This window comes from Pipra filicauda, unplaced genomic scaffold, assembly GCF_003945595.2.
Source record: "Pipra filicauda isolate LSUMZ 115617 unplaced genomic scaffold, ASM394559v2 scaffold119_size3216105_pilon, whole genome shotgun sequence".
NCBI lineage: Eukaryota > Metazoa > Chordata > Aves > Passeriformes > Pipridae > Pipra > Pipra filicauda.
In genome coordinates, this window is record NW_024103651.1 from 1,799,022 (window position 1) to 1,826,418 (window position 27,397).

Below are 27,397 nucleotides of genomic sequence, written 5' to 3' on the forward strand. Positions count from 1 at the left end.
GTTTTCTCCTGGTTATCAGGTGGCTTTGCCCCCCATCCAGTCCCTTCTGCACAACCCAAAAAGTTGGATAACAAGTTGGTGGCTCATTCTGTCAAAGCCATTTACATAGAGAGTGAAAAAGTATTGATCTCCAATAACAGTCCCTGTTGCTCTCCAATCATCATCCCCTCTCTTCCCCTGGCCCATAACCTTTACCCATTCTAATCTGCCCTCCATCATCTAACCAGCTCCTTTCTCCATTTGAAAATGGGTCCTTCTCTGCTTCACCAGCAGCAGCATGGATTAGTCTCCCATGTGACACTGTGTGAAATGCCCCTGGGAAATCCAGCTTGATTATATATATGATTTCACACCTGCCCACTTTCACAGAAACTTCTTGAAAAACTCCATCAGATTTGTTGACTAAGAATTACCTTTTAAAAAAATCAGCTCACATCTAGAATATATTTTACAATGCTACTTACGACCCATTTAAAATTATAGATTTAAGGTTCCTTCAGGTTTGAATTTAAACATCCTAAAGTCAGAAACTCAGCTTTATCATTCACTCTTCCTCCCCACTGTATTTGTATTTAATGGCAACATCTGGCTTTTGCCAGTCTTCGTTGTGTGAAATTTCACATGGTGCACAATGCCCCTGCTAAAAAATAATATGCAAGGCACTTTTTGACTCAGCGCAGGAAAGATTGTAACAAAATATCTCTCAGCCATGACCACTAAGATTTAGTCTAACACACACATGCATAATGGCTGTGGTCACAAGTCCTGCTGTTTCGACAGCGTATGTGCTCATGATGCAACTCACCTGATCTCAAAAGCTAAACAATGTTCACATGGACCTGTGAGAGCATTCAAAACACAAAATAAGACAAAATACGTAGAGAAACGCTGACTCCTGGAGCGCTGCCTGAAAGGGAGCTTTTAAAGAGCATCTAAAATAGTTTTGCCAAACACAATGTGTTGAAATTGCCTGAAGGAGCAGGAGCTTACAATTGGCTGGGTGGTGACACAAGGGCAGGCAAGGAACAAGAAACAGTTTGTCTTTGCTGCTGATTAGGACAGTGTGACAAGCAGATTGTCACAGCTCTGGTCCTGTGGCAGTCCTACAGGACTGCCTGAGCTCCCTTTTCTCCTCCTGCTGAGCAGCAAATGGGAGGGACCTGCTGGATGAGGGAAATCATCCTTCCTGCCTGCATCAGACTATTTCTGATTTTAGAGCTAAACTGAGGCTGAAATGGTACCCAAGCAAGCCAGGTAACTTCTCCTTCTCTATGCACATATGCCTCCTTGCCCATCCAGTCTCTCCTGTATGCAGCAGATGAATGCCTCATTATCCGATTCCTCTGCTTGCTTCCCGGTAGACTTAAATTACCATGTTAAATAGGATAATAATAAACACTGGCCTTTAACTACAGCACATCCTTGTTCACTCAGCAGCCTCCCTCTAATCTGATAAAGGGTCTGTAAAAGGCTACAAGGAAACACGGAGTTAGTTGTTACACGGGTGCCTCTCCCTGCTTTCTGCAGGGTGATTACTACGGCATCACACATAGACTCAGACTCACAAAGCTGGTTTAGGGGATCTTGATGCCTACAAGAATTATCAGGTATCAAAACAGGGGCAAGGTACCAAAAGCACATGGTGGATCTGGCCCAAGACTCTTCTGCTGCATTTCAAAAGGCAAAAGTAGCCCTGTGCCATCTGCTTGCCTCAGCACTTGGACTCCAAAACCAAAGCAGCCAAGGAAATCTTTCCGGCTTAAGAAAACAGTGGGGAAGAAGAGAGATCTCGGTGGCAGTGTATGCTGCCTTTGCACAGAGCTCACTGCATTTGAGGTATTAGAGAAGCTCTTTTTAACAACTACTCTGGAAAAAAGTCCTCTATCCACCCAGAATAAATTAAACAAAGGGAGCGAACTGGATTGGGAACAAAGAGGGCTGATCTGCCCAGACTTTGAATCCCCTTTGCCCCCAGAAGCTGAAAGTGCCATTTATTTCACCGTTACAGGATTTCCTGCTTTTTTTTGTTGTTGTTGGGGTATTTTTATATTTAGTTTACCTAATCCCCCGGATTTCTCTTGTTGCAAAAAGAGGAAAAAGCATTACAAAACAACAGGGGATAAACACAAAGTCAAATTACTTTGCTGATCTCTTTCACACATTCAAAAGAAGCAGAGAACTGCAAACTCTGGAAATCATGAGGAGTTTCCTAGAGGATATTCCAACCATCACCCACTGAAATGCAGCCATTCCTGAAACTCCTAATTAATAAAGCCAAGCTTCAACGTTTGCACTAGTAGCGATGTATCTGTGGAATTCAGATAGCTTTCCTCTAGTTTTCCAAAGTGAGGAAAACTTGGCTTTCTACCTGTCTTCCTCCAGCTTCAGCTTTGCAGAGTTGGCAAGCGATACAAAAAAGGAGGAAAGACATGAACTAGGCCGTCTGTCGTTGGAGGGTATGAAAGACAGTCTGAATAACAGCAGGAGAGGGAGAAGCAGCCTATGGTTATTTTTGACAGAATTGGGAGAGACTCAGATTGCAGCTTCATAAACAGTTCATCAGAGAAAAATTCTGTTCAAATTGGAGGAGCCCCTTTGGCCAAGCTCACAGAAATACACAACCCGTGTCTGGGAAGAGGGAAATATTTCAAAAATCAAAATGGTTTTCTTTAAAGAACAAACCCAAACCGCCACCCCCTTGTGTGGTGTAGTAACACTAACTTGCATTCCTGTCATTGCAACTCATGGCTTGCAGAATATTCTTAGAAAATTTCTGGGTGATACCAGGCTGTGAATGGTCTGCCTGACACAGAGTCCTGACCACGCAGTGAAATGAAAAATGGACTTTTTCATGTGTCACCCAACCTCAAGGTCCCCTTGATGGACTGTTCTACAAAACTGGAGGTGATGCAGAGGGGTAGCAGGCAGAAAAATGCCTGCCATAACTCAAATCCACCCAGTTCAAATTAAATAAAAATGGTTGTTCCATGTATGTATTTATACTTAAGAGGAACATGGAATTCACCTCAGACACATGTGATTTTTGGTGTTGACCTGCACAGAGCCAGGAGTTGGACTTCATGATACTTAGGGCTCCCTTCTACCTCAGGTTATTCTATGATTCCATGACCTCTGAACAAAAGATGAAAACTCAGTTTCATAATTAAATGCCAATTAGATAGTATAGGTGAAGTATTTCTCATGCATTGTGATGAGAAGAAGACTGTAAGATGTTTTTCAGGGCAATTTTTTGGTTTGTTTGTTTCTAGCATTCTTAACAATCTCTCACACAGAATCCTTTGTGTGACTGGATTAAGAAAATAAAGATCTTTCCTACTCAGGAGATATCCACAAGAAACTCAAGAGGTTTCTAGCAACCTTGCTGACAGATTCAGCCAGGAGGACGAATAGAGTCAGCGTGGAGATACACTCCTCCAAAGCTTCCAAGGGAAAAGCTGACCACTAGAGGAACTTGCTGCTGTTGTCAGGGAAAAGTAAGTCTGGAGGTTATTCTGTCTTTCTTCAGGATTAATTTCATTTGCTCATTAAAACACATAATGACTGAAGTGACATGCATCATCTCTGGCTGAAGAGAGTCCAAGCAAAATGCATCCCCCAAACCCAACCACCTTTCAAAAAGAAGTTTGTATAGCAGGACTACAAACCTTGATAATTAGTCTACAATGATTTGCATGACCTGTGCTTCTTCCTTATCCCTTCCAGCTGCTTGATGGACAGGTACAGTACAATGGAAAACACTACAGAAATGGGAATCAATGGGTTTCTTCTGTCTAACCACAATATCATTCTCACTTCATTTACTGCTTAGTGGGAAGGCATTTCTGTGGCCCAGGAATCAGCTCTTTCCAAATGGACGAGTCTCAAAGTTCAGCATTTTAGTGGTTTAAACTAAGTAGGAGTTTGCTCATCCATAGCAGCCTGGACTGCAGAAAATCCAGTTGTCTGACCCCTTAATGCTGTCTCCTATCCAGCCTTACAAGAAAAGGACATTTGGTCAGGGCTCTGTACTAACACAGTAGGGGGGTACGTGCTACAATACATCAATCCTGGGGAATGGAGGGGGTTGGAAGCAGAACTACACTGAAACACTCCAACCAGAAACAACTTCTGCTTCTGAATCACAGAATCATGGAATGGTTTGGGTTGGAATGGACTTCAAAGACCACCTAGTTCCAACCCTTCTGCCATGGGCAGGAACAACTTCCACTAGACCAGGCTGCTCATCCAACAGAGCCTTGAACACTTCCAGGGATGGGGAAAGGAAAGAGCAATCTAGTACAGAGACTTGATTAGCAGCAAGGTACAGTGAGATGAACCCCCCCTCCCTGACACTGGTGTGACACTGATGGAACAAATTTCTTAACCAGAAGTGATAGAAGCAAACCACTATCCCTCAGAACACCAGACTGCTTAAACTGGGCAGCAAAGAGGCCACTGAGAGGATCCTCTGCCCTGTACCAGGGCAAGGAAGATATGCTGAGCCTTGGCAGTGCTTTGCTCAAAAGCACAGGCACACCTGACGTTGTGCTGTGTGCTTCCCACAGCTGCAGTCACCTCTCACCAAACTAGAAGTGTCCAGCGAGGGCTGTTTTGCACAGTTAGTTAGCTGCTAGCCCACAAAAATCATTTTATGATATTCTCCATAGCACGTGTGCTCTGAAGGTTTTTAGAAACAGTGCCAGGAGTGCAGTAAGAATGAATAACTGTCTAGTAACCTTACAGCCAGGCACACACATGCACATCTAGTTATGCCTCCGAGCTACACTAATTATTTGTAGCAATGCTTTCATGTACCAAACCTGAAGTATCAATGAAAATATACAGCTGTGTAGAAAAATTCATTCTGTGAAACAAAATATTCACTTTCAGTCTACACGTAAGCACATGCTACATGTACACAGCTATAACACACAAAACTCTCACATGCCTAAATACACACAAGATATACAGTGAAAGCAAGGAATATAGTTAGGGAAAAATACTTTACATATGTATAGAAAAAAATGCAGGAAGGAAAACCAACCCTTTCACTTAGAACAACATCAGTGCCAAAAATCTATCCTTTAACATGACTGCAGAAAAGAAATCAGATTTTGGAAAAAGGACTGTTTGTAATTTTTATTGCTTCTGGAGCAGTGACGTAGCAAGAGCCCACTGCTATAATTTCTCCCTTTTGTATCCTTAAAATAATTCCCACCTGGGGTGCAAAGAGAGGAAACGAAAGGAAACAGAAAATTATATTTTTCATGAGCTAATCCTGGGAGGCAAATGCTCAGGTTTCCATGTTCCTGGGCAAGAATAATTTAAACAAGAACAGCAATATTTTGTTATTTTTTGCACAGTTGGAGTGTATGCTTCCAGATAACAGACAATTAAACTGCAATTTAAGAAGAGGAGGAAGACAGTATCTGATAGGATTCAGGAGTCCTCTCCTCTTAGGACTGCTGCATAGCTCAACACAGAATACTACAAAACAGACAGCCCAGATGCAAACCTCTTTGGAAATGCTGAAGGCAAGCAAGATCATCGGAAAACCAAACAAACTGAAAGCAAAGAGAGCACAACTACTGTACCTTTACTTTGGGGAGGGTTCTGACTTCTGTCTCGGAGAACATTAATCTGGTAGACAGCTCCATAAGGCTCAAAAAGTTCTTTTAACTCTTTTTCTGACCATGAACGGGGAATCTGTCCAACAAACATCTTAATGGCATCTGGGTCTGGTTGATCTGAATGATCCAAAGCTCCATTCATCTTGTTAGCTGTGCCGTTACTAGAAAGTGGAAAAGGAGATTGAAAAGAAGGCAAGTTAGGAGACTACGCAGTTTTCATGTGCACTAGATGCAGAAGATGATGTCAATTGGCACGAAGAAGAAAAAAAAAATCAGTATTTAATTAATAGCATAAGTATTACGAACAAAAAACAATGCTATTACATTTTTCATTGAGTCTGGTTTTCTCTGCAGGCTGCTACTTAATGTCATTATATAAGACGAGAGCGGCACAACACAACCCGGGACGTTTGCATTTTAAAGCAGACGATAGTTGCAAGTAAGTGCAGATTTCTGTCTATGGCTGTTGTAAACAGAACTGCAGTGAATTCTCACTAAACTGGCTACTGGCAGAAACAAGGCAGTGTGTGTGTGTGTGTGTGTGTGTGTGTGTGTTTGTAATAAAGTCACATGAAAGGAATATGAAACACTTGGCAATCTGTCAGATGACTAATGCAAGATGCCAGCGATGAATCTGCAGATTGTGTGAAGCATCCATGTGTGCATCAAATTAGTATGATATTGCCTAGAATGGAAAACACTCCAGCTATGTGGCTGGTTGCTGCCGATTAGTTGCCTACGCTCTTTCAAAAGGAAAAGCAGTCTGGAGTGCTCCAGTTTAAATCATGTTGTTTATTGCTGCCATAAAAAAAAAAAAAAAGAAAAAAAAGCACAATTCAAAAAGAGAAGACAGTGGTAAAATTGCCTACTTTGTTGTGAAAATTAAAATACTGCTTCAAAAACTTTTTCTCCCTGCCAAAGGAGATCAAAATTTTGAACATTTTCACCCCCTGTAAATTCTTACCCTATCTGATATCCAGATGTACATGCTACATCCAAGTTCAAAACAACCACACACTTTTGCAGGGGAAAAGAACTTAGTAACAAAAAATAATTTGATCTGGGAGACAAATGACAGACTATGGTTTAGGAAGGGTCATACTCTTATATGGAAAAGAAATAATTTTAAATACTGAACAAAAGAAAAATACAACCCCGCCTACCAAACTCATGTCACTATTGATAATTAAGGACAGTAGTTTCAACTAATTACTTGGCTAGGGATCCCGTAAGTGCTGATAATTTTTGGATGTTTCAGTTTAAAGAATGAACAGTAATGAGATGCGACTTTTTGAGCATCCTTCCCATCTTTCCACTGGGGACAGGGGGGAAATGGCCTGTGTGCAGCAGTGTCAGAAGTTGATCATGGCAGAATTCAGGCATTTCAAAGCCACCTGCCACTTCAAAAAAATTTGGCTTTAATTACAATTTCTCTGTTTGATGATTGTTCAGGAGTGAATGCCCACCGGAGGACTTGGAAGAGCTCAAAATCTGCACAACCAGATGAAAAATCATATTTTACACGTGAAAAAAAAAAAAAAAATCTAAGAATGGCAAGGAGAAAACAACCCTGTGTAATTCCCCTGTCTCACAGCTATAACCGGTGTGAAGACAAATTATTTAGTTTCATGTGTTTCATCTCCTTGAAAGCATAATTCACCTAAACACATTAATATGCCCATATTAACTTTAGCACTTTCCCTGCTTACGGTGGAAAGGAGAAAGTTATATTAAAGGCACATTTTAAACCAACAACAAGAAGTTTGATCATCGCTTGTGAAGTGTTTTTAACATGGATCAGCAGACAACAGCATTTATCACACTCATAAATAGCTAAAAATCCTGTTTATTCTAGTGGGAGTCTTACCTGAGTAAGAGACTCAAAGATTTGGTCCAAACTTTTATATCACATTTCATGCACAAATACCCTCTCAACTTACAAATGCTCTTCATTTTGAATAAGTTCTACAGGTCACAAGTACACCTGGAGATATAATGATTTCTCCAGGCTTTAGAAAGTGCATTTTCCATACATACAAAACACTTAAGCCAAAGCAAACCAACCATCCAAAGAACCATCTCCACCCCAACCACCAAGAAACAGAAAAACCTTGACTGACTCACTTGAATGATGCTCCATGGGAACAACTTTCAAGACTTTCAGTAAGCACCTACATGGCACAAACCTCTAGAAAATTACTCCATTATTTCTTTTGAATTCCTATTCCTTTATGTAAAACCCAATCTGTCAAAAAAAAAAAAACCCTAGCAGAGAGGTTAAAAAATCCCTGACCCATAGTTTAAAATAACCAGGGAAAATGCTTTCACATTATTTTGGACCTGCAAAGACAGGAAAAGGTAGAAGCTTGGTAAAGCCCTCAACTCTGCCCTGGCCTTGGTCAGCTATTTTTTTTTCAGAAATTGGCTTCACTTTTCATTTCATTTATACTCTGTGTTGTTTACATTAACAAAATGAATTGAGTTCATTTTAAAATTATGCCCTTCATCTATTCTTTCTCTTGGATCCCTTCTCTAAGAAATTCATACATAATTGCTACTTCAGCACAAAATTACAGCTAAGGTAATGTTTAATAAAAAATAACAAGTTAATTCCTGTGCTTTTTCCTTTACCAAAACCACCTTTACCACAAGCAGCCCCACAATTTCCATTGCTAATCAGCCAATTTTTAGGAAACCACAAAGCCAAACACTTATTTGTACCTATTTTCTCAGGTTAATGACCCCAACTGCATCAAGTTCTTGCTTTGAGCTACAGATTTAGGCACAGGCCAAGATCTCTTCTAATTTCACAAAATGCTTCAGCTCTTTTTCTATTTTTTTGGAACCAAAACTGAACTGATCATATTCCTTAAATGCTTTATTGGATAAAGATGGTTAAAGGCTCTGATCCAGGAGTAGGCTACCATACGCATAACTCCAGAGGACAGGTTTTGTCACTCACTGCCTGCATTAACTTGGGCAAATCATTAAAACTTCTCTGGACTAAATTCCGCCATCCACTGACAGCTCTGTCAATCCACTAACTCCTGCAGATCTAGGAAAAAAAGAAGCACAATTTAAACTTTTCTTTATAATACTTTTCTACCACAAGTAGGGGTTTGACTGAGCTGCCAACATTTTGGGGGGTTGATAGACAAGTTCAGGCCACAGAGAGGGCACTCATTTCTACAAGCACAGCTGGGCTCCTTCCTAAATTGCATTTCCTTTGATTTCAGTGCAAACTAAGGCTCTCAAGCACCTCAGAGGGATAATGCAAGTCTCACTGTTGGGATTTTGAGGAGCTCATGAACACTTGCAGCAATGACACTTCAGTAGCATCGTCACCCAGCTTCAGCAGTAGCTGTAGGATTAGAGCCAGTGCAGTCAAACTAAACTAGTGAATAAAACAACAGAGAGATAACAATGGAAAAAAACCACCCCAGTTTTATAGATTCTATGGATCTGATCCCTGCAGTGTACTTGAAAGTTCCACTGAGTAACAAAACTATACACCACACCTGCCTGATGGTTCAGTTGTCACAGAACTTGTTGGGTCAATACAAGATCCATTCAAATATCCTTGATCCCTTGCAAATAATCTCTGCTAAAGATGAAGTCCCTTATCCTCTCCCAGTCTTCATCTTCACCCAACAGACATTACTGCTCTGCACTAAGACCTCTTGGTCACCAACAGCTGCAGGGTTTTTACTAACTTCTCTCTGCCAACACAATGACTCTCAGAGGAAGCGGTTTCTACCTTCCCCCATCTTCCCCTTCTCCTGTACCCAAGAAATAACAAGGCAAAAGAGAAACTATGCATAAAACTTTCCAAAAGAAGCAAAGCAGACCTTGTGAAAGTTTAGGACTATTTCTTGAAAGCACGAGCGTACAGAGATAGCTGTGTCTGGGGACACTAATGAGAATGGGATCCCTTGACAATTACTGTCAGTACCCAAATGATGACACATATTAAAAAAAAAAAAAAAAGGGGGAAAAAATTCGATTATGTGGTTTGCTGGCTCTACATTGTAGCAATCCTTCCCTCCATGGCCAATTTAGCCCATTGGACTCAGGGGTGACCCAGCACATCATCTTCACTGACAAGGTGTCATCTATATCGTAGAGAGCAGCCTGAGGGCAGAGATTAAGCCACTGAGTCGCTGGCTGCTTGTGGTTGCTGCCAGAGCATCTTCTCTCTCAATTTGTGCCAATTTTCCTTCTAATAACCTAACTACCATTCCATCATTTCAGCAAGTTGACAGGACCACTCCTGAGGAGCTAGAGATTGTTTTAATATCCCTGCTGCTTCAGCAGGAGCACTGGAAAAACCTGGTAGATGCCTTCTCTGTCTCTTCCATTCATGCCTGTAATTACTGCAAGACTGCTAAAAGTGAACTGGCCACTAAAGACAGAGAGGGAGCCTTCAGAAACAATGTCTGGATCAAAAGGGACTCTCTTAAATTCATCACCGTTAAGAGCTTTGGTGTTAATCCACGTTCACTTCCATTAATGACCTCGGTGTCAAACCAGGTGCTGAAAAACAGCTGTTAACAGGGACCAAACAGATTTACATGAGACCTGTTTTTCAAATCTATTTTTAACCCAACACAGAACCTTCACGTTGTTGTTTTTTGGTTAATTCATGTTGCAACCCTCCTCCCATTTTAGTGGTTTTATCATTTTGCTGGGGATTTGCCTTTTTTCGTGTTCTACGCTTTAAGACATCTGAGCCAACAGAACAAGAACGTGATAACAAGCAGGTTCTAAGTGTAAAGACAACTAAATCCACCCCAGCACTGAGGCATTTGCAGGCACCAAGGTTTTACAGTAATAAGTATTTACATCTGAGCCAAGGTATCACTGCCAGGATACCACACAAGCTGAAAAAAGAGACAACATCCGTTCGAAGGCCTCCGACTGCTATCAAGAGACACAACCAAGCATCACCTTACCGTACTCCAAAGATCATAATTGCTGGTTTACGAGCAAATTTTATCTGGAAGGACCCAAAAGGGCTTTATAAACTCATTGTTTAGAGAGGAATGACTTCATCATAAGGTGACAGACGGCAGCTGTTTAATGACATGGAGCATTATCGCACAACAGTTTCAGCCAGGAAGGGTAGAACAATACCGTACCCAATTGAAAACTGCAGGGGGTTGCGATTTATAGACACAGAAGGTAATTACCTACATTGGATTTTGGCCAGCAAAACAAGGGCCAGAACCTCTGACAAACAGAAAAAAGAAGCTGTGCAACATTTTTAAGCCGTAAATGACCATGTCTCTGTGGTTTTTTGGGGGGGATAAAAAAAGTCATCTCCAGATGCTTTCTGGCCCATCAGCATTTTCACAGCACACTTGCTCAAAAGCAGCTCAAAGGAAAGATGATGCTTCAAAAATCATTAACTGCTTCTACTGTAGTGTCTTGTACAGTTTTTGGCAGAACTATTACACTCTAATAACGCTAATAATTATTATTAAGTAAGACATATCCAGAACTGCAGTTCCTAAATGACCCTGACATCACGCCCAACGAACAAAACTCATATATGGCAGGATGTTCAGTCCTATGCAGGCAGTAAAGTCTATGAAATAATTTTCCCCAGGCTTCCCTGCACCCATGGCAGGGCTAACAACTGAGTAGCTGTAAGACTTGCAATCCATCTTATAGCCCCATAAAGCCTTTAACAAAGAGCTGAGCAATTCTTCATCCACCCAGCAGAGAGCAACCGCACTTGCACTCACACACACGCTAACTACATGAAAATCCTGATGGCTTTTAATACCTGACATACAATGCTCAGATTTTATTCTTCTCAGCATCTAATAATACTCAAGTGCTTGTGTAAGCACTTAAGGGTAAATTCAAAGATGTTTTTTCATGTGCTGCCTCCATGTTGGCAGAAATTATCTGTAAAAGTGTAATTTTTCTTAAGACAATGGGTTCCTTTTTACTGCCCTGATAATTTAAAATTCACAATCATTTTCCTGGTGAAATTAGTGATTACTTGTAGCTCAGCTTTGCTAACTCTCTACGTATATTAGGGAATACAAACCATGGCAAACCATTATTAGTATAGGAAATACTTGTTTTCTGATTAATTCCAAATTCAGTATGTGTGATCACTTCAATGTCTCAAATGCAAATTTTAGGTAAGATAAGGAGGAGGCATCTTGTCCCAGAGGAAAAAAGATTTGGAAATGTGATGGGAAAAAAAATTTCCTACCTTGAAAATGTTTTGACGGGAAGTAAATTTGGGCTGGGAGAAGAAGCAGCAGAGGGAAGTTGCCTTTCAAGCAGATAGGTCAGACTGCATGATACTAAGGGCAATATGAATTGGGAAAAATACCAAACAAAACGCATACTAGAAAAACATCAGAAGAGAGCTGAGCCCACCTGAGATAAAACACGTTATTTCTTAGAGGTATACATGCAGATTCCTCACTACTATCACAGGAAGAAATCAAGGATACAAAAGGAAATCATAGTAAGAGCCTCATTAAAATGCAGTTCCCTTTTCAGCTGGAGGTGTACACTGGAGCACATACCCTCCTCTGTGCTGTAGGGCTTCGTGAATTCCTAAAATCAGCCCTCAGTGTTCTGCTCACCAAAACTAAACATTCACCTCCAGTGGCTGGTGCCTCTTCAGGTGGTCAGCCTTTGTGTTCCTGCACCCCCTCCATCACGAGTTTGATTTAAGGCTGGGGTTTCAACCTAAACCCTGGATACTCCTTGCACACATGTTTAAACCTACCAAATGATGTTGTTTTAATGTCCTGCTGTAGATAATGCTTTCTAGAACCGTAGAGTTAACAACAGTAACTTTGCCAAAGCTTTGTGCATCTGTTACATCACACCTTCAAAACCCACTTACGTGCAAACACATCTTAAAATAAAAAAGAAGTTCTTTGTGTCTCAGACCTGTCTCAACTCTTACTTCTGCTGTATGGACCTATCAAGCAAATTATTTTTTAGAACATGCACTACTGCTTAATGATGTGTATGTGCTGTGAGTGGAGCAACTCATACAAGTTAAAATATATGTAAACAAGAGTGAACGAGTGCAGAAGTGAAAACAAACAGGGAGGGGAAGAGGTTTGTTTTTTTAGTCTTCTATTTTGGAAACCAATTAAATATCATTGCTAGTTCATCTAATAGCAGAAGCAAACAATTAAACACACCATCTGCACAGATCTGAACTGGGCAGCTTTTTGTTTATGCTGATAAAACTTACAATGGTCTATTTTCAGTATCTTTAAGGATTTGCCTACAGTGGCTTACAGACTTTACTAAACTGACATTAGTAGAAGCTCAACAGCTAGTGACAGACACCTGCCCTTTAATGGCTGAAGAAAGCAAAAGCCACCCCACCCTACCCCACCCCTGACTTTTGGATTTGTTTCCCCTCTTGTTCAAGTATGGATAAGGATCACAAATTTCTAGGGATATGTGATAAAAATAAAGTGCCTGAAGATATAAAATAAGAGGCTATGTAACCTCCAAGTTTTGTTCTTCCTATAGGCTTGGGAATATAACTAGTTCAAGGTTTGATGAGGTCTACCAAGTGATAATATTCTGCAACATAAAGCTCAGCTTAGGTAACCACCCAAAAATTAATTTTTGCTTTCTGGGCAGAACTCGTTCCATATATTAAACTCAAACAAGATTGGTTCTGACTTCATCAGGTGAAACGTAGGTGCATTTCTAAGAAAAGTACCACAAGAGTTAAGATATAGAATCACAGAATGGTTTGGGTTGGACGGGACTTTAAAGACCATCTAGTTCCAACCCCCTGCCATTGGCAGGGACACCTTCCACTAGACCAGGTTGCTCAAAGCCCCGTCCACCCTGGCCTTGAACACCTCCAGGGACGGCGAAGCCACAGTTTCCCTGGGCAACCTGTTCTAGTATCTCGTCGAGCTTATAATAAAGAATTTCTTCCTAATATCTAATCTAAACCTGCCCTCTTTCAGTTTCCTGTGTCTAAACAAACTTGTATCATGGCAAGTACTGCAACTTACTGTTCCACTCTTCCTGTGCTCCTCAACAACTTTTTCATTTGTAATCTCTCTGGGCAGAGGCTGACCTTTTGCATTAATATCTGTGCTGTGTCTAAAAGGGGCTTTAATTGCAAAGGGGTTTGTTCTCTCTGTATCACTGTAAGCTGGACAGTAACACGAGAGTGCACTTATGTGCTTGAACAATTACATTATAGTTTTGGAGCATCGATTGATACAATTTTTCACATGAAGCTGAGACTGAAGTAGCTGACTGCTCAGTATTAATGGTGTGGATTATTAATGTCTTGCTTTACTGATTACACACATTTGCAGTGAAGCAAACTTCTTTCTGTGTGGCAGGAAACATTTATCGGTATAATTTTTTAAAAAAGCACAACAGTATTTGATTACACCCAAATGCTTATATATTTGTGACATGTCAACAACTGAATTAGAATAGCACCAAGCTTTTAAAATTCAGGACACGTAGGACCATCTGTTTTCTTGTCAACAACCTCAGTCTCTCTCTCCCCATTCCAAACACTTACTGCTCCAAATTTAAAAAGTTGTTACTCAATTCCCTTCTTCCTTTGCCCTCAAAAAAACTTCAAAGGCAGCAGTGAAGACTTCAAATATTTATTTTTTTTTTACTTGATAATTAATGACGTGACTATTTCAGCAAGTTTTATACCCAGGCTGGCAGTTACGTGCAAGTTCTTATGAGGTTTGCAAGGGCTTATCTAGTTTATGGCAAACAGTGTCCTGGAGTTGGAGGGATGGTGGGCATGGGAAAGGTGTTCTGCAAACATTAGTTTTGAAATGCAGCCATTTCTGTGGGCTAAAATCAACCGATTATTGCAAGGAGTAATTTAAAGTCCAGTGTTATTCCAAGACTGGCATCCACGTGTGTACACACATGCTCAGACCCAGCTGAGCTCCACAAAGTGCAGGGAGTGATTTTTATGGGCCCAAAAGCCATGTCCAAAGAGAGGGAGGCCAACAGCTCGTGCCTGACATGACTACTTTACCTAAATAGCTTCCTTAGAAAGGGAATGGATGATCACAGCCCTGCTTGTGTTAAGGGCTCAGCCAATTCTGTTTATCCAGTTTTGGTTAGATCTCAAATAGACCATTAAAGCAAGCTGTGACATTCAATTTTCTTACTTTAAACAAAAAATCCTATCAAGCTCACCCATGCTCCCTCCTTTTACAAATCTGAATGTAAGAAAAGATTATTGTCCAAAGCGTGATGCAATTGTGATTTCAACAAGTTGAGCATCATTATAGCAAAATCCCCCTCAGCTGATTTTTTTTTTTTTTTAAGCCATTTCTTCATTTTTTTGACACCACATCTGGCATATAGAATACAGATGATCATTTGTTTATATATCTGTCTAAATGCCTTTTCCAAACACAGCCAGATGGAGCCTTTCAAAATCAAATTAATTTCAGATTAATTCACTCTGGACCCACTCCAGTTTCATGACTCTATGCTTTGAGGCACCATCTAAATTGATTTAGAGTCACGAACTTAAGAGAGCTCAAGTCCTTAGGTATAGAAAAAAGAGATCCTTCTTGCATACTGAAAGAGTCAGCAAATCAAAAGAGTCCGTAATTGTAAGTTTTGGCTCCTTCAAAAAAAAACCCAAATCAACATAGGAATGCCTTAGTCTTTATAGTGCCAAAATCATATATAAAAAGGTTCACATTTCATCCCAGAAAAATCACTCTAGAATTTACATCTTCAATGCCTCCCTTGCTGAGTCCAATAAAATTTATTGCTCTAATTAAAAAGGAAAATAAAAAAAGCATTGCTCTAAACCTTGCAATAAGCAGTAGTCATAGAAAGATAGGAGACAGGTAATAAAAATCTCCACTGCAAGGGATTTATCTAAGGAACTATAAACAAATGTAGCCTGCAAACACTGTGGGCTTGCATACTGTCAATCCTCTGTGGATGCCTTTATTATCTCACTTGTTTCAATTGCAATTTGGGTTTCCATGGAGATGTAACAGTCAACTCTGGAAAATTATAAGATAAATGTCAGGCAGTGATAACGGTGTTAATGAAGCTTCATTGACAAGCAGAACTATGCTTCAAGTAATACGCATATTTCTATTAGCATATGTATAACCTGTCCAGAAAAAGAAAGGAAAAAACCCCAACAACAGGGAAAGACAATATTAAAAAACAAAAATGAAATTGTGTATACAGATGATACGAGACACACGACGGAACGTTGCATCTATCTGAAAGCACGAATTCCTAACAAAAACAGAGGAAGATGTGGATTCAAAATTTAATTGCCTGATTCCTCTTCAGAAATCTTTGCACTCAGCTCTCAGGCTGAAAAGGCACTCTGCTGACACGCGCAGACACCCTTCTGCACGGTGTGGCTCTTGTTCCCTCGCAGCGCGAGGCTGGGAGGATCTGCTTCACCAGGCACTTTGATTCCACAATGCGCAGATCCAGCTGCAGCGAGCTGTTAGAAAGATGCCGACCTCAGTGGAAACACTAACAGCCTACACACAAACACGGCCCCGGCTACGGGAGCTCTCGGGTGTCGGACGTGCTCGGATCAGGGCGGCTGGTCCACCACGTCTTGATACGCGATGAGTTTAACGTGATACTGCCGGGGCAACCACCGTGGGCACTTCAGATGACAGCACGGTGTGGTCTTGACCTGCTTCTGTGCTAACCAAGCCTGTAAAACCTGGAGGAGCCGCCAGTCAGCTGTGAAGGGCTGTAGCTAACTTTTTTTTTCTTTCCACAGATGGAAAGGTTTTGGTGAGCTGGAGGTCAAAGGGGTGACAAAGCTGATTTCTACAGCACAGAGGGAAAAGCAGCCTATTCTGCTTTATTTCAACAAATCAAGGTCTTTATTTGGGCAGGATGAACTTCCACCATGCCAGGGGAAGGAGTTTGGCTATTCCTGTGCTTGAGGGTTCATGCTGGCAGTGGAAGAGGGCAGGAGTAAGGCAATCCCACCCCACAGGACCGCATGGCAATTTTTGCAGGTGGATAAAACGTGCTAAGATGTTCAGTACCTATTCACGAGGTGGTATTGCCTCTGGTTGGACATGCAAGAGGTACTAGAGGTTGGTCCCATCTCTTCTCACCCCACTATTCAGTCTTGGGAATTTTAATCCCTTGCCTGCCTTCTAACTCTTTCAGGTAGAATCAATCCTCCTGTCTAGTGCCTTGGAAAAGAGGGTTCTGGTATTAATCCGGTGTTAGAGGGGCTACAGGTAAAGTAAAGAAGCTGAAAATCAGGATCAGGCTTGGTTCAGTGGCAGAGGAGGGTGAAATCTTAAACTTACAAGCAAACAAAGAAGAAAATCTTTATCCTTCCCAGGGCTTGAGGGTAAAGTATGTGGGCAGGCAAAACTTTGGGAATTGTGGGAAAGCTCTTGAATGTTACTGGGATAAATAATCTCATGAAACTGTAGCTCAGCTGAAGATCTGCATGCAGGGCAGGAGACAAGCTGGCTTTGCCATTTAGATGGAAAATATAGGCCTTTAGTAAAGGAAAACAGGAATGTTGTCTGGAAAACACTTCCCAGTTCTTCAGGGAGGAGTCATCTTTGTCCACACAGGTTTTTGGGGGCAGAAAAGCGAGTTGGAAAAGTGCCCAGTCTTTCTTCAGAGCAGACCTCAGCTCTGATCAGATTGCTGGACAACAACAAAATCAATAGAGGTGGGTTTTTTTGAAGTTGTATTACAGAGAAGCTTACAAAAAATCTAAAAGCTTCCCTTTTCTGAATCTTTTCTAACTACTCCTCAATACAACATACTAGAAAAATCTAAGTACCTCATTAGATTGCTACTAAAATGTCAATAGTTAGAAAGTGATTTTCCCCAGTGAGTTTCAACATACTTATAACTCACTCTAGTGATTCTTGGGGGAGGGGGAAAACCTCTGAAACCTAATATTAGTGGTAGTTGATTCTATGTAGGAGCACTTCTACCAGCTTTGTGGAAGACAGAATAAAGAGTAAAACTGGAGCCTGGCTTCAGCTTCAGATGGGCAAGTTGTACATGCTTCTAGCAGCCCCAAAGGGTAGCAGAATGAGGTCCCACCAGACATACCACTAACCATACACGCAACCATGATACGTAGATTAAAGAAGAGAAACTGGATGTGAAGGCACAATGCTCAGCAGTTTTTAATGAAAAAAACACTTGTGCTGGCTGGAAAGCACTGTCTTGTATGCACTGCAAAACAGGCCAAATTGTCTTAATTTTTCACTTGTTGAAATCCCTAAATTCCATTGCAATGTGTGTTCTAACATCTTCAAAGGATTCATTTTCCTTTGTAATTTTGGGTTACCAACAGTTATACTTTGACATCCAAAGAGAGAGTTGTTATTTAAAAGGCTAATAGCACTGGTATACAAGTAGTCAACAACAAATCTGAGTTTTTAAAATAAACTCTCACTAGAGTATAAGATTTTATTTAGTCTCTTTTTTTTTCTCTATTATTGCAAAAAAAGTTATTTTGCTCTGGTGGTTGCATTGTTCTTTTGAAGCTCGCAAGAAAATAAACAATTACACATAATTAGGAAAGGAGCAACTCCCCCTTTAAAGGCATCATTCAAACAAACAAAATGAGAAAAACTGGTTTAAATTTTCCTAATAAACATACCACGAAAAATGCCAACAAAAACATGCCCTAACACACACAGTTCCCAAGTCATATGGCAGTCATTTATGGGGACACTTCTGCCTTAAAAGATAGATCTCCATCTTCTGAGTTTGCAGGGCACTTTATGTAAAAGAAGCATGGGGAAAACAGGAGAGGGCTGCCATTTAGATCTGTTTTGCCAAATGGAAAGGAAAATATAGCTTGAAAAGTTGCCAAAACCTATGTTTTTAAGGTCATCTTAAATACCTCTAGCAGGAATTTAAAAGGATAACTTCTTAACTGTACCCTTTGGACAAAAGGTTATCCCGGTGGGTTATTATTTGCTCTGGAGGTTTCATTCACAAGCAAAAATGAACCCAGGTCTTAGGGACTTGCTGGCACTTTTACAAAAGAAGTGGGAAAGGAGGAGATGGGTAAAAATAGGAATGACATCCACGTAATTTTGACCACCCCATAATTTGCAAAGATTCTTAACTCCAATACCCTTGTGCAAGAGAAAAGGTAGTTAAACACTTGTGGGTGTATTTTTAAGCTCCCTGTAACATACTTGACCTGTGGAAACTCGGCCAGCTCAGGTTTGGCTGGCTGTCAGCAGCAGTGTGAAACGCAGTGTGATTTATAAAATTCTCTGTCATCACACCACAGGGTTAATTTCTTCCCCTCTTTTTTCTCCTTCCCTCCTCCCCCTGAAAGTGGAAAACTCTTATTTGTGATGACAAGTCTTTGGAAAGCTGGAGGATTAGTAACACCATGTGGCTCCCTAAGATCTCTAGCCCTATTCCAACTGTTTTTCCACGTAACCCCTCTCTGTACGGTCATCGGCACCTTCGCTCAACAGATGGAAAAAGGGAAGAAACCTGCCCCAGGGCAGGTGGAGGGACCAGGATGCTGCCAATGGGAGAATACAGACTTGAAGCTTACAGGTCTCGATCGCTTGATACAAGAAACCAAGAGGAATCCAGGAACCAAATATGAGGTTTATAATACGAACATTTATTTTAATGATCTGAAGGCTGAACCTGATGGGCTTGTCACTGTAAGTAAGAGATATGGAGAAAAAAACCATGAAGCCTGAATTTTCATTCTGACTGCCACCACTGGAGAGCTGTGGATTTGTGCTCATTTTGGTTTAAAGAAGGGAAGGATATCTGTACCCTGTGCCTGCACAGTCACTCACGATAGACAGTGACCAGCCGGGCAGCAGGTCAGCTCTGAACACCTGACACAGAGCTTCACTCCAGCAATTTCAAATTCATTGAGAGGGGTATTACTTACAGATTATTTTAAGGCAAATCAGTTTTCTTGCTATAACCATCCTTCAGAGAAGACAAAATCTAATAGAAGAACAAAGCTGGGGAGTGTGTCTAATGGTAAAGAGCAGAGAACTATGTAACAGAGAAAGCTGTTTCTCAGCCTCACTCTCTCATAAGTCTCTTCCCTTTGCTGTGCTTATCTCCCTCACCTTTGAATTATGATCCCATCCCAGTGAAAAATTCTAAAACACTCAGAGGAAAGCACTATATAAACATTGAACCATTATGTTATTAAAGAAGCAGTGTTTAAAAATTATGTAATACAGCAGAAGTAAAGTACTTTTCAGAGCCACTATTACTATTTGCATTGCAGGAGCATCTCTGAGGCCCCAAACAATGCTGCCTGCTTTCTAAGTAGCAGACCTAATTTTATTAGTAAGCCCAGATGTTTTCCTACTATTTTCATATAATAGGAAACATGACACACTTTCAGACTATTTTAATACACAGTTAAGAAAAAAAGGGGACAAGTGGACACTGCAGGTCTGAGTTCACTTAGTGTACAAAATCAGGGATTTTTAATTTACCCTAACCCTATCAAGCATCTTCATTAATGAGCCCAGGATCTGGAATGCTTCTTTAATTCTCTCTGCTTCCATCTTTCTGTGATTGGACTGAATGTTAGCACAGTTGGCTGAAACAGTCACTGTTTACTAAGAAGGGTCAGAGAATCTGGGGGTTAACATCAAGGGTTTCCTGGACAGAAAGGGAATGTATTCCCTGAAGTTGCAAGGTAGAAGAGAATGCATTTCTGATGTGCCAGCTCGCATCTCGCATTAGTCCATATTTTCCAGGCATTTATCCAGTAGATCCCTTGCTATCCCTTCTTATTTAATTCAATGATGCATTCTTCAGCAGACTTGCAATCCACTTGCTGAGACATTAATTAAAACTACCTTGAATTATTAGCAGCTACATAACATTTGATTGGTAGAAGAAAAATAGTTGGGTATGAAAATTAGTATTAGCTTTTACATAAAATAAATTATTATTCAATAAATCTTAATTGCCTGGGGCATTTTTATGAACAACAGGGATTAGCAAATATAATGTATACAATACTTTGTATATGTAACAGAGAGAATAATCAAGCCTGACAGCATAGTTTTGCTTATTTCAGAACACATACACAGCTCACATGGAGGAGGAGCAGTTTACAAGGAGCTTTTCCTCAGCCACACACAGCTGTAAGAAGCTCGGAGTCAGCAATGGCAGAGCACTTACGGCTGCAGCCCCTGACAGTTAAATCAAAACTATACATCCTTGAGGAGTCATTTCGTCTAAACCACTGCTTCTGATTTCTCATCTTTCGTGGTCAATGGGCCTGCGTTTCTTAAAAATGGCAGTATTGGTGAAGGTAGGACTGAGGCTTCAGGAGAGCTGTTTTGCGAGCTCTATTCCACGAGTGCTGCAGAAATGTACACAAAGCTTTACAAATGACCTCATTTTTACCAGGAAAGGACAGCTCAGCTCTGTTCTATATTTTCCTGAACTGAAAGGAAGGCCCCACAGCCAAACTGTCATGTCTAATCATTGTATTGCTGGAGAGTGTTTAAAACAAACAACTTTTTTCTTCTTGTTTTTTTATTTATTTATTTTTTTTTTAAAATACAAAGCCGTGGAGCAATTGTTGTGTTTTGAGAGAGCGGGAGCTGTGTTTTCTATCACACAGCCAAGACACCAGAACAGCAGTTTCGCGCAGTTCGATGAATGAGCTTTATAAGGGTAAATTTTCACCTCATTAATGATCTGACCTGATTATTCCCTTCCCCCACTTTTCCTTTTAGGTCATGGATCAAATGTGACCCACTTTCCTTGAATGCTTTCCCACCATCTATTTTTTCCCATTAAGAGTAGAAAGCCAGTTGCTAAGGACACATTACAAAGCAGCCACGCAACCAGTAAATATCTGCCCCCCAAACACACACATAGACACACACACACACACACACTTTTCTTCTGCCCTGCCTTTACAATATTTCGCCCCCTCTCATCATCCACTCTCAACAAGATCCTGCTTTACATTCAGGAAAGCCAACAACAGAACTGCTTATAAGGACAGGCTTAGCACGAGAATAGGATTTTCTAATGACTACAGAGACTCCTGGGGCCCTTCATATTTAAAAAAATATAAAGACAGCAGCCTTGGTTTTTAATTACTCCTAATTCTAAATCTCATGGCCTTAAACACAATAGCTCTTTCAACTCAGAAAAAAAATGACACTAATCAGTAACAGAGTCCCCTGCGCAACCTGCTAGTCCTCTGCTGGCATTGCAATGTTTGCACTGCTATGATTTTTCAAGGTTGACCAATGAGTCAGCAAAGCCAAGATGACTTAAAAGCATTAAATCATGCAACTAAACCAGTTTTTTCCCCATACAGCACTGGATGGATTGCAATTAGCAAGGGGAATCAGTACAAGGCAAATATTGTAAGAGCAGAGAGAGAGACAAATAGGGAATTAAAGGAGATGGTGTTCATTTTGCAACAAATGAGCCCCAGATGTTATGGTATTTGTGGTTTAATACAGCCCCTCTCACCAGCCAGGTAAGGAATGTAATTAAAAAGCATTAAAGTTCAGTTGCTAAAGCTCAATAAAAATGAAATGAAGACTTAATTCATCTGCCCTACTTCCCTCTGAGTAGCTGACTAATATTTCTACTTGGTGCAAAGTCCTGTGAAATGGATGACTTGTGTTGTTCTGCAATGCTTTCTATGAAAATCCTTCTCCTTGGCATTTATAAAAGAAAAGATGTCGTTCCAAATGTCTCATTGAAAAATTAAACAGAAGTATGTAACACTGCAGCTACTTGGATTTGCCTGACTATTTCAGCTTCCAGTAGTATTGCACAACACTTTGGTGTTTCTATAACCAATACCTGACTTTTAGCAATTAGAGGTACACCATATGATTAAATGTTTCATGTATACAGATTCACATCTAAATTACAGTTACATAGTGGACAAGACTGAGGATTTGGTCACAACCTGTATTTGTACTTCACACCACCCTCTCTTTTTCCACAGTACCTCCACGACATGCTTCCTCCTAACTCTCCTACAGATGACAGAAATCATAACTGCAATGGGATTTTCCATTTAGCAGGACAATGAACACGTACATCAGGGCTGAACTGCACCAGTGACACTGTGGAAAGATTAAAGTCACCAGCATCCAAGCAAAATGAACCGTAAATACAATTACTGTTGAACTATCAACGAGCAAACTAAGCATGGGTTTCAAGCAGTGGCAGCCTAAGTAACAGCCTCCTGAGAAGAAGAATAAAATCCTTGTTGTTTGCAGGAGTCCCTAAATTCAGACACAAAAATCTCCAATTTTGGATTACAGGAATAATAGTCTGAATACCAGACTTTTACTCTCAATACCAACTGAGCTGCCCACAAGAAAGAGGACCCTGACATATGGCTGAGGCTTCCAGGCACCTCAAAGAAAAAGCCCATCAAGCTCCTTAGATGTGCACTGAAAGCATGGAAAGCTTTCATTCCCTGGAGGGAATTGAAGGGAAAAGGCATCATTTGTCCATCTGCAGCAGGCAACCAAACCTGTTTTTCTGGACATTCAAATAAGTTTCTGTAAGTCTGACCACATTTTCTTCTTTACACTACCCCTATTCCTCCACTTCTCTTTGTATTCACACTTTTCCCCCCATAATTTATATTTGAATTGTCCTTAACACGCCTCTTATTTACATTTAATGTATTTGTTCATCATTAAATTGACGATTCCACTAAAAATACACCATTAAGAAAGGCATCCATGGCAGCTGGCCCTTATTACTGCATCATTTCTGGATAATATTCCAAAAGCAGCAACTCAAAGCATTTGTACATCAGGCTCCTAGCATCATGTTTTATCATTTTGGTACATTGCTTGGATTCCCAACAGCTCTCTTCCAGTCTGAATAACTATTCCCCAAAAATAAATGTGCTGTAAACTGTTGATGTCTTTTTCTCTTTACTGTTTTTGTCAAATTGCTTTCAAGCACCTGTGATATTCTCCAGCTGCCACCGCTTGTTGGTCCTCTGTTTAACTCCATAAGAAGAAACACATGAGTCAGATGCAGGAAAAAGTCATCTTATCCTTCAGTCCCTCCAGTAGCCAAGGCAGAGCTGTCCTCTGGAGTGCACTGGTTATCTGTTCACTTGATGAATTCTGAAAGATGCTCCACTTCCATATCCCCCAGTCCCCACCAGTGGCTGAGCTCCCACCAGAGCTCCTGTGCAAATCAAAGTAAGGACAGCTAGGCATCAATTTTCCCACTCAGTTCTATTCTGGAAGAGACGTCAGGCAGCAGCACTCAACTGCTCTATTTTGTCGTTTAGTGCCTCGCATCATCATTCCACTGGTATATACAAGCAGTGAGTGTTTTCCAAAGGGAGACATGGGGAGCCAGGTTACAATGCAGAGAAGAATACTCATTACTGTAAATTAAAATCCTTAAGCAAATCACCAGCAGTGAAACAATCTCTGCTTCGATTACGCGGTTAGCTGGCACATCAAGGCTTTTCTTACTTTGGCCAGAAATACTGAAGCAATGATTGATCTAATCTGTAATCATGTTGTTTATTTCAAATTAGAGGTAATATAAAAAACATAACAGTGAGTATATATATATTCATAGTACCACTGCAGACATCCAAAAGGAACTCTATTTTATCCCTGCTGCTTTGCATTTTAGCCTCATTTCTTCCTTTTTACAGTCTATGGTAAATACAATATTTGCTCTTAGAGTTCTGACTCTCCAGGGATTATAAAGGAAACGTACTTAACACAGAGATTATCTTTCTGGTGTTGCACTGTATAAATGAAAATTGTTACATTAATGGTACTATAGAGTCATGTTCAAACACCATTAAGTACCTCTCCAGAAAACCAAAGGAAGGGGAGTGATGAACTCCAGCATAGTTCTGCCTCAACTTGCAAGTCTATTTGTGCTTCTCCCTCCCTCACCGTGCAAAGGATTCTCTGGAAAGGAATTTCCAGACTTTCTTTTTCTTTCATTAACACTTTATAGTCCCCAGTAAGAGTAAAAAGAAATATTAATACTTAGGAAGCACAGACAGCAAATTCTCTTAGAATGCAAAGTCTATACAAATGATACAAAACCTTCCATTGAAATTCTGCCCAAATACGGATTTACATCGTCAGCTCAAATTGGGACCCACTTTCACACTTACAAACCCAGACCCTGGGTGTCTCTGCTTTGGGTTTAAAAGTATGCAACAAGCTCCTTTCAAACAGACCAAGACTCACTACTTCATTCTGTTATATATTACTCTTCCTCCATGGGTTTAAGGCTTATTTTTAGCTGCTTTAAATCTGTATAGGTCAGATGTATATCTGCTAATGAGTGCTGGTAATTAAGGTTTCAAACCACACAGCATCAATCCAACACTTTCATGTTGCTGATATCTTTCTAAATTTGTGTATGTTTTCAGAGCAAAGTCTGAGAGTCCTATTTGATTTAATTTCATTAAGTTTTTCAAGACTAATATTATTAATATTATTTGTGTATTTGAGTGTTTAGAAATACTACAGTAAGAACATTTACCTGTGCTGAAGAGGCTTGATTATAAAGCTTGACAAAACTAACTGGAGAAGCTGTAACCATTGCTCAGTCACTTTTGAGAAACATATAGGGAAAATTCAGCATATCTCACTTTTCCCTCTGATAACTTGGAGATATCTGTCTAGCTTTGTCAAGAACTTTGAAAGAGCATGTAAGAAACCGGTGAGTTTTACAGGTGCAAAACATGTAAAGGAATGTAAAAAGAAATGCTCTCCTTTCCCATAGATTTCAACTTCAGTTGTTCATAGGAGCAGCCATAGTGTTGTTGACTCTCTTGTATGGTTCCGAATCATGGGTCATCTACCGCCACCACCTGCGTCTCCTAGAGCGCTTCCATCAACGCTGCCTCCGTACAATCCTAAACATCCACTGGTCAGATTTTGTGACCAATACATCTGTTCTAGAGCAAGCAGCAGTCACAAGTATTGAGGCCATGTTGCTGAGAACACAGCTGTGCTGGGCAGGGCACGTCTCCAGGATGAAGGACCACTGCCTCCCTAAGATCCTACTTTATGGTGAACTTGCCACTGGCTGCCGCATGAGAGGAGCCCCGAAGAAAAGATACAAGGACTCCCTGAAACAACATCTCAGCCTTGGCCATATTGATCACCATAACTGGTCTACTCTGGCCTCCAATCGGGAGGCCTGGAGACACACCATCTATAACGCAGCTGTCTCCTTTGAGAACACTCGCAGGATCACCCTCGAGGAAAAAAGGCAACGCAGAAAGAACCGTGTCTTGCAGAATACACCACCTAAGGAGTCTTTCTGCTGTGCCTTTTGCAATTGGATATGTCTGTCTTGTATTGGCCTCATAAGCCACCAGCGTGCCTGTAACAAATGTGGATAGAGCCTTCCCAAATCTTCGTTTGCGAAGCCCAGCCATGATGTTCATAGGAACTGGCCAGGCCTCCGTGAGGTCTGTTCAAAAGTAATTTCATTTGTATGTGTCTGCTACCCCCTGCACAGTGCAGAAAATAAAGAAGAAAGGAAAGAAAGCCTCAGCATGATCCTGAAATTAATTTTCATGATAGGAGCAATTGAGTCCATCTACTAAGGTACTTATAATTACATTACATTGCTACTTGGAAGAAAAACGGCTGGCTATATTCTAAGAAAATATTAACCCCATCAGCCCAATCACAAATCACTACCTTTAATGTATTCTTCCTTTTATTAACACCCATGAGGTGCCCATTAGAGGCACCTTCACTGCCGTTTTAAATCACTTCTAATTATCAGACTAGCAAAAACACGACAGAAATGTTATTTCACATCTTCGAATGAAAGGCTCTTTGCTGTCCAAAAGACATGTCAGCACTGGATGATTTACTCCATGATTTTGTTTACTGCCTTCAACTTTCATTAGTGTTAGAAGTGCTAAGATTGTTTCCCTGACTGCTGAGATTCCCTCGGAGAGGAAAACCACGCAGATACTGAACTCTCCACTGCCTGCAGTGGGCCAGGGAAGATAAAAGGTGAGATGCAGGGAGCAACCTCCCTTCACTTTGCTGTTTTGGGTTATGTTGTCACAGCACTGGCTTTCTAGGGAATGGAGAGGGAAAAGGGCAGAAGCTGTGCCTGGTTTCCCATGCAGAGTCAGCTGAGCCTGCCTCATTCCTGCCTTGCCATCTGACCCATCTCCTGTGTCAGGTCTGGTTCAGACTCAAGGCCTTTCACTTGTCCCACATTCCTGCCATCCCACAACAAAATAATCAGGAAGTTTAAACATATTAAGTGCCTGAACTGGTTCTTTTATTCCTGGTTAGGCGCCTCACTGAGTTTTTTTTTAAAAGAATGATTGAAATCAATGTGTGATAAATTTTTAGTGAAACATATATCATTCCCTAATTTTAGCTCTAAGAGTTTGACTAAGCTTTCAAAAAAGACCAGGAGCATTTTGCAAGAGTAAAACCTTCTAGCTAAAGAAAACAACTATTCCCTAAATCATCAGTCAGTGCAAGGTTTATACATGTTTAATCCCATTCAGACACGCATTAATATCCTCTCAAACTAAAACAAAGAAGCAAAGTATGACAACAGCATATTACTAACAAGAGGGAAATAAAAGAATTAATCTGGTGTTTCTCTCTCGGAATTTTTGTGTGCAATGGCATGACAAGTCCCTGAGCATCCTGATCTCATTGGATCTGCTTTGAGTTAGGGTTTGGAACAGATGCCCCCAGGTCCAAACTTACATTACTCAGTGGTCT

The 27,397-nt window shown here is 40.7% G+C and overlaps 1 protein-coding gene across 11 annotated transcripts in view; it reads right to left on the reverse strand.

Moving 5' to 3' along the window:
• Positions 1 to 27,397, reverse strand: part of CELF2 (CUGBP Elav-like family member 2) — a 456,142-nt gene that overhangs the window by 127,619 nt on the left and 301,126 nt on the right. For 10 of the 11 annotated variants that reach the window (XM_039386308.1, XM_027728230.2, XM_039386268.1 and 7 more), the window contains one exon: positions 5,595 to 5,791. In XM_039386308.1, coding sequence (XP_039242242.1) covers positions 5,595 to 5,772 — 178 coding nt within the window. In that variant the 5' untranslated portion in view covers positions 5,773 to 5,791. Of the gene's footprint in view, positions 1 to 5,594; positions 5,792 to 5,954; positions 5,978 to 27,397 lie in introns of those variants that run through there. The other variant, XM_027728235.2, reaches the window with a different exon arrangement.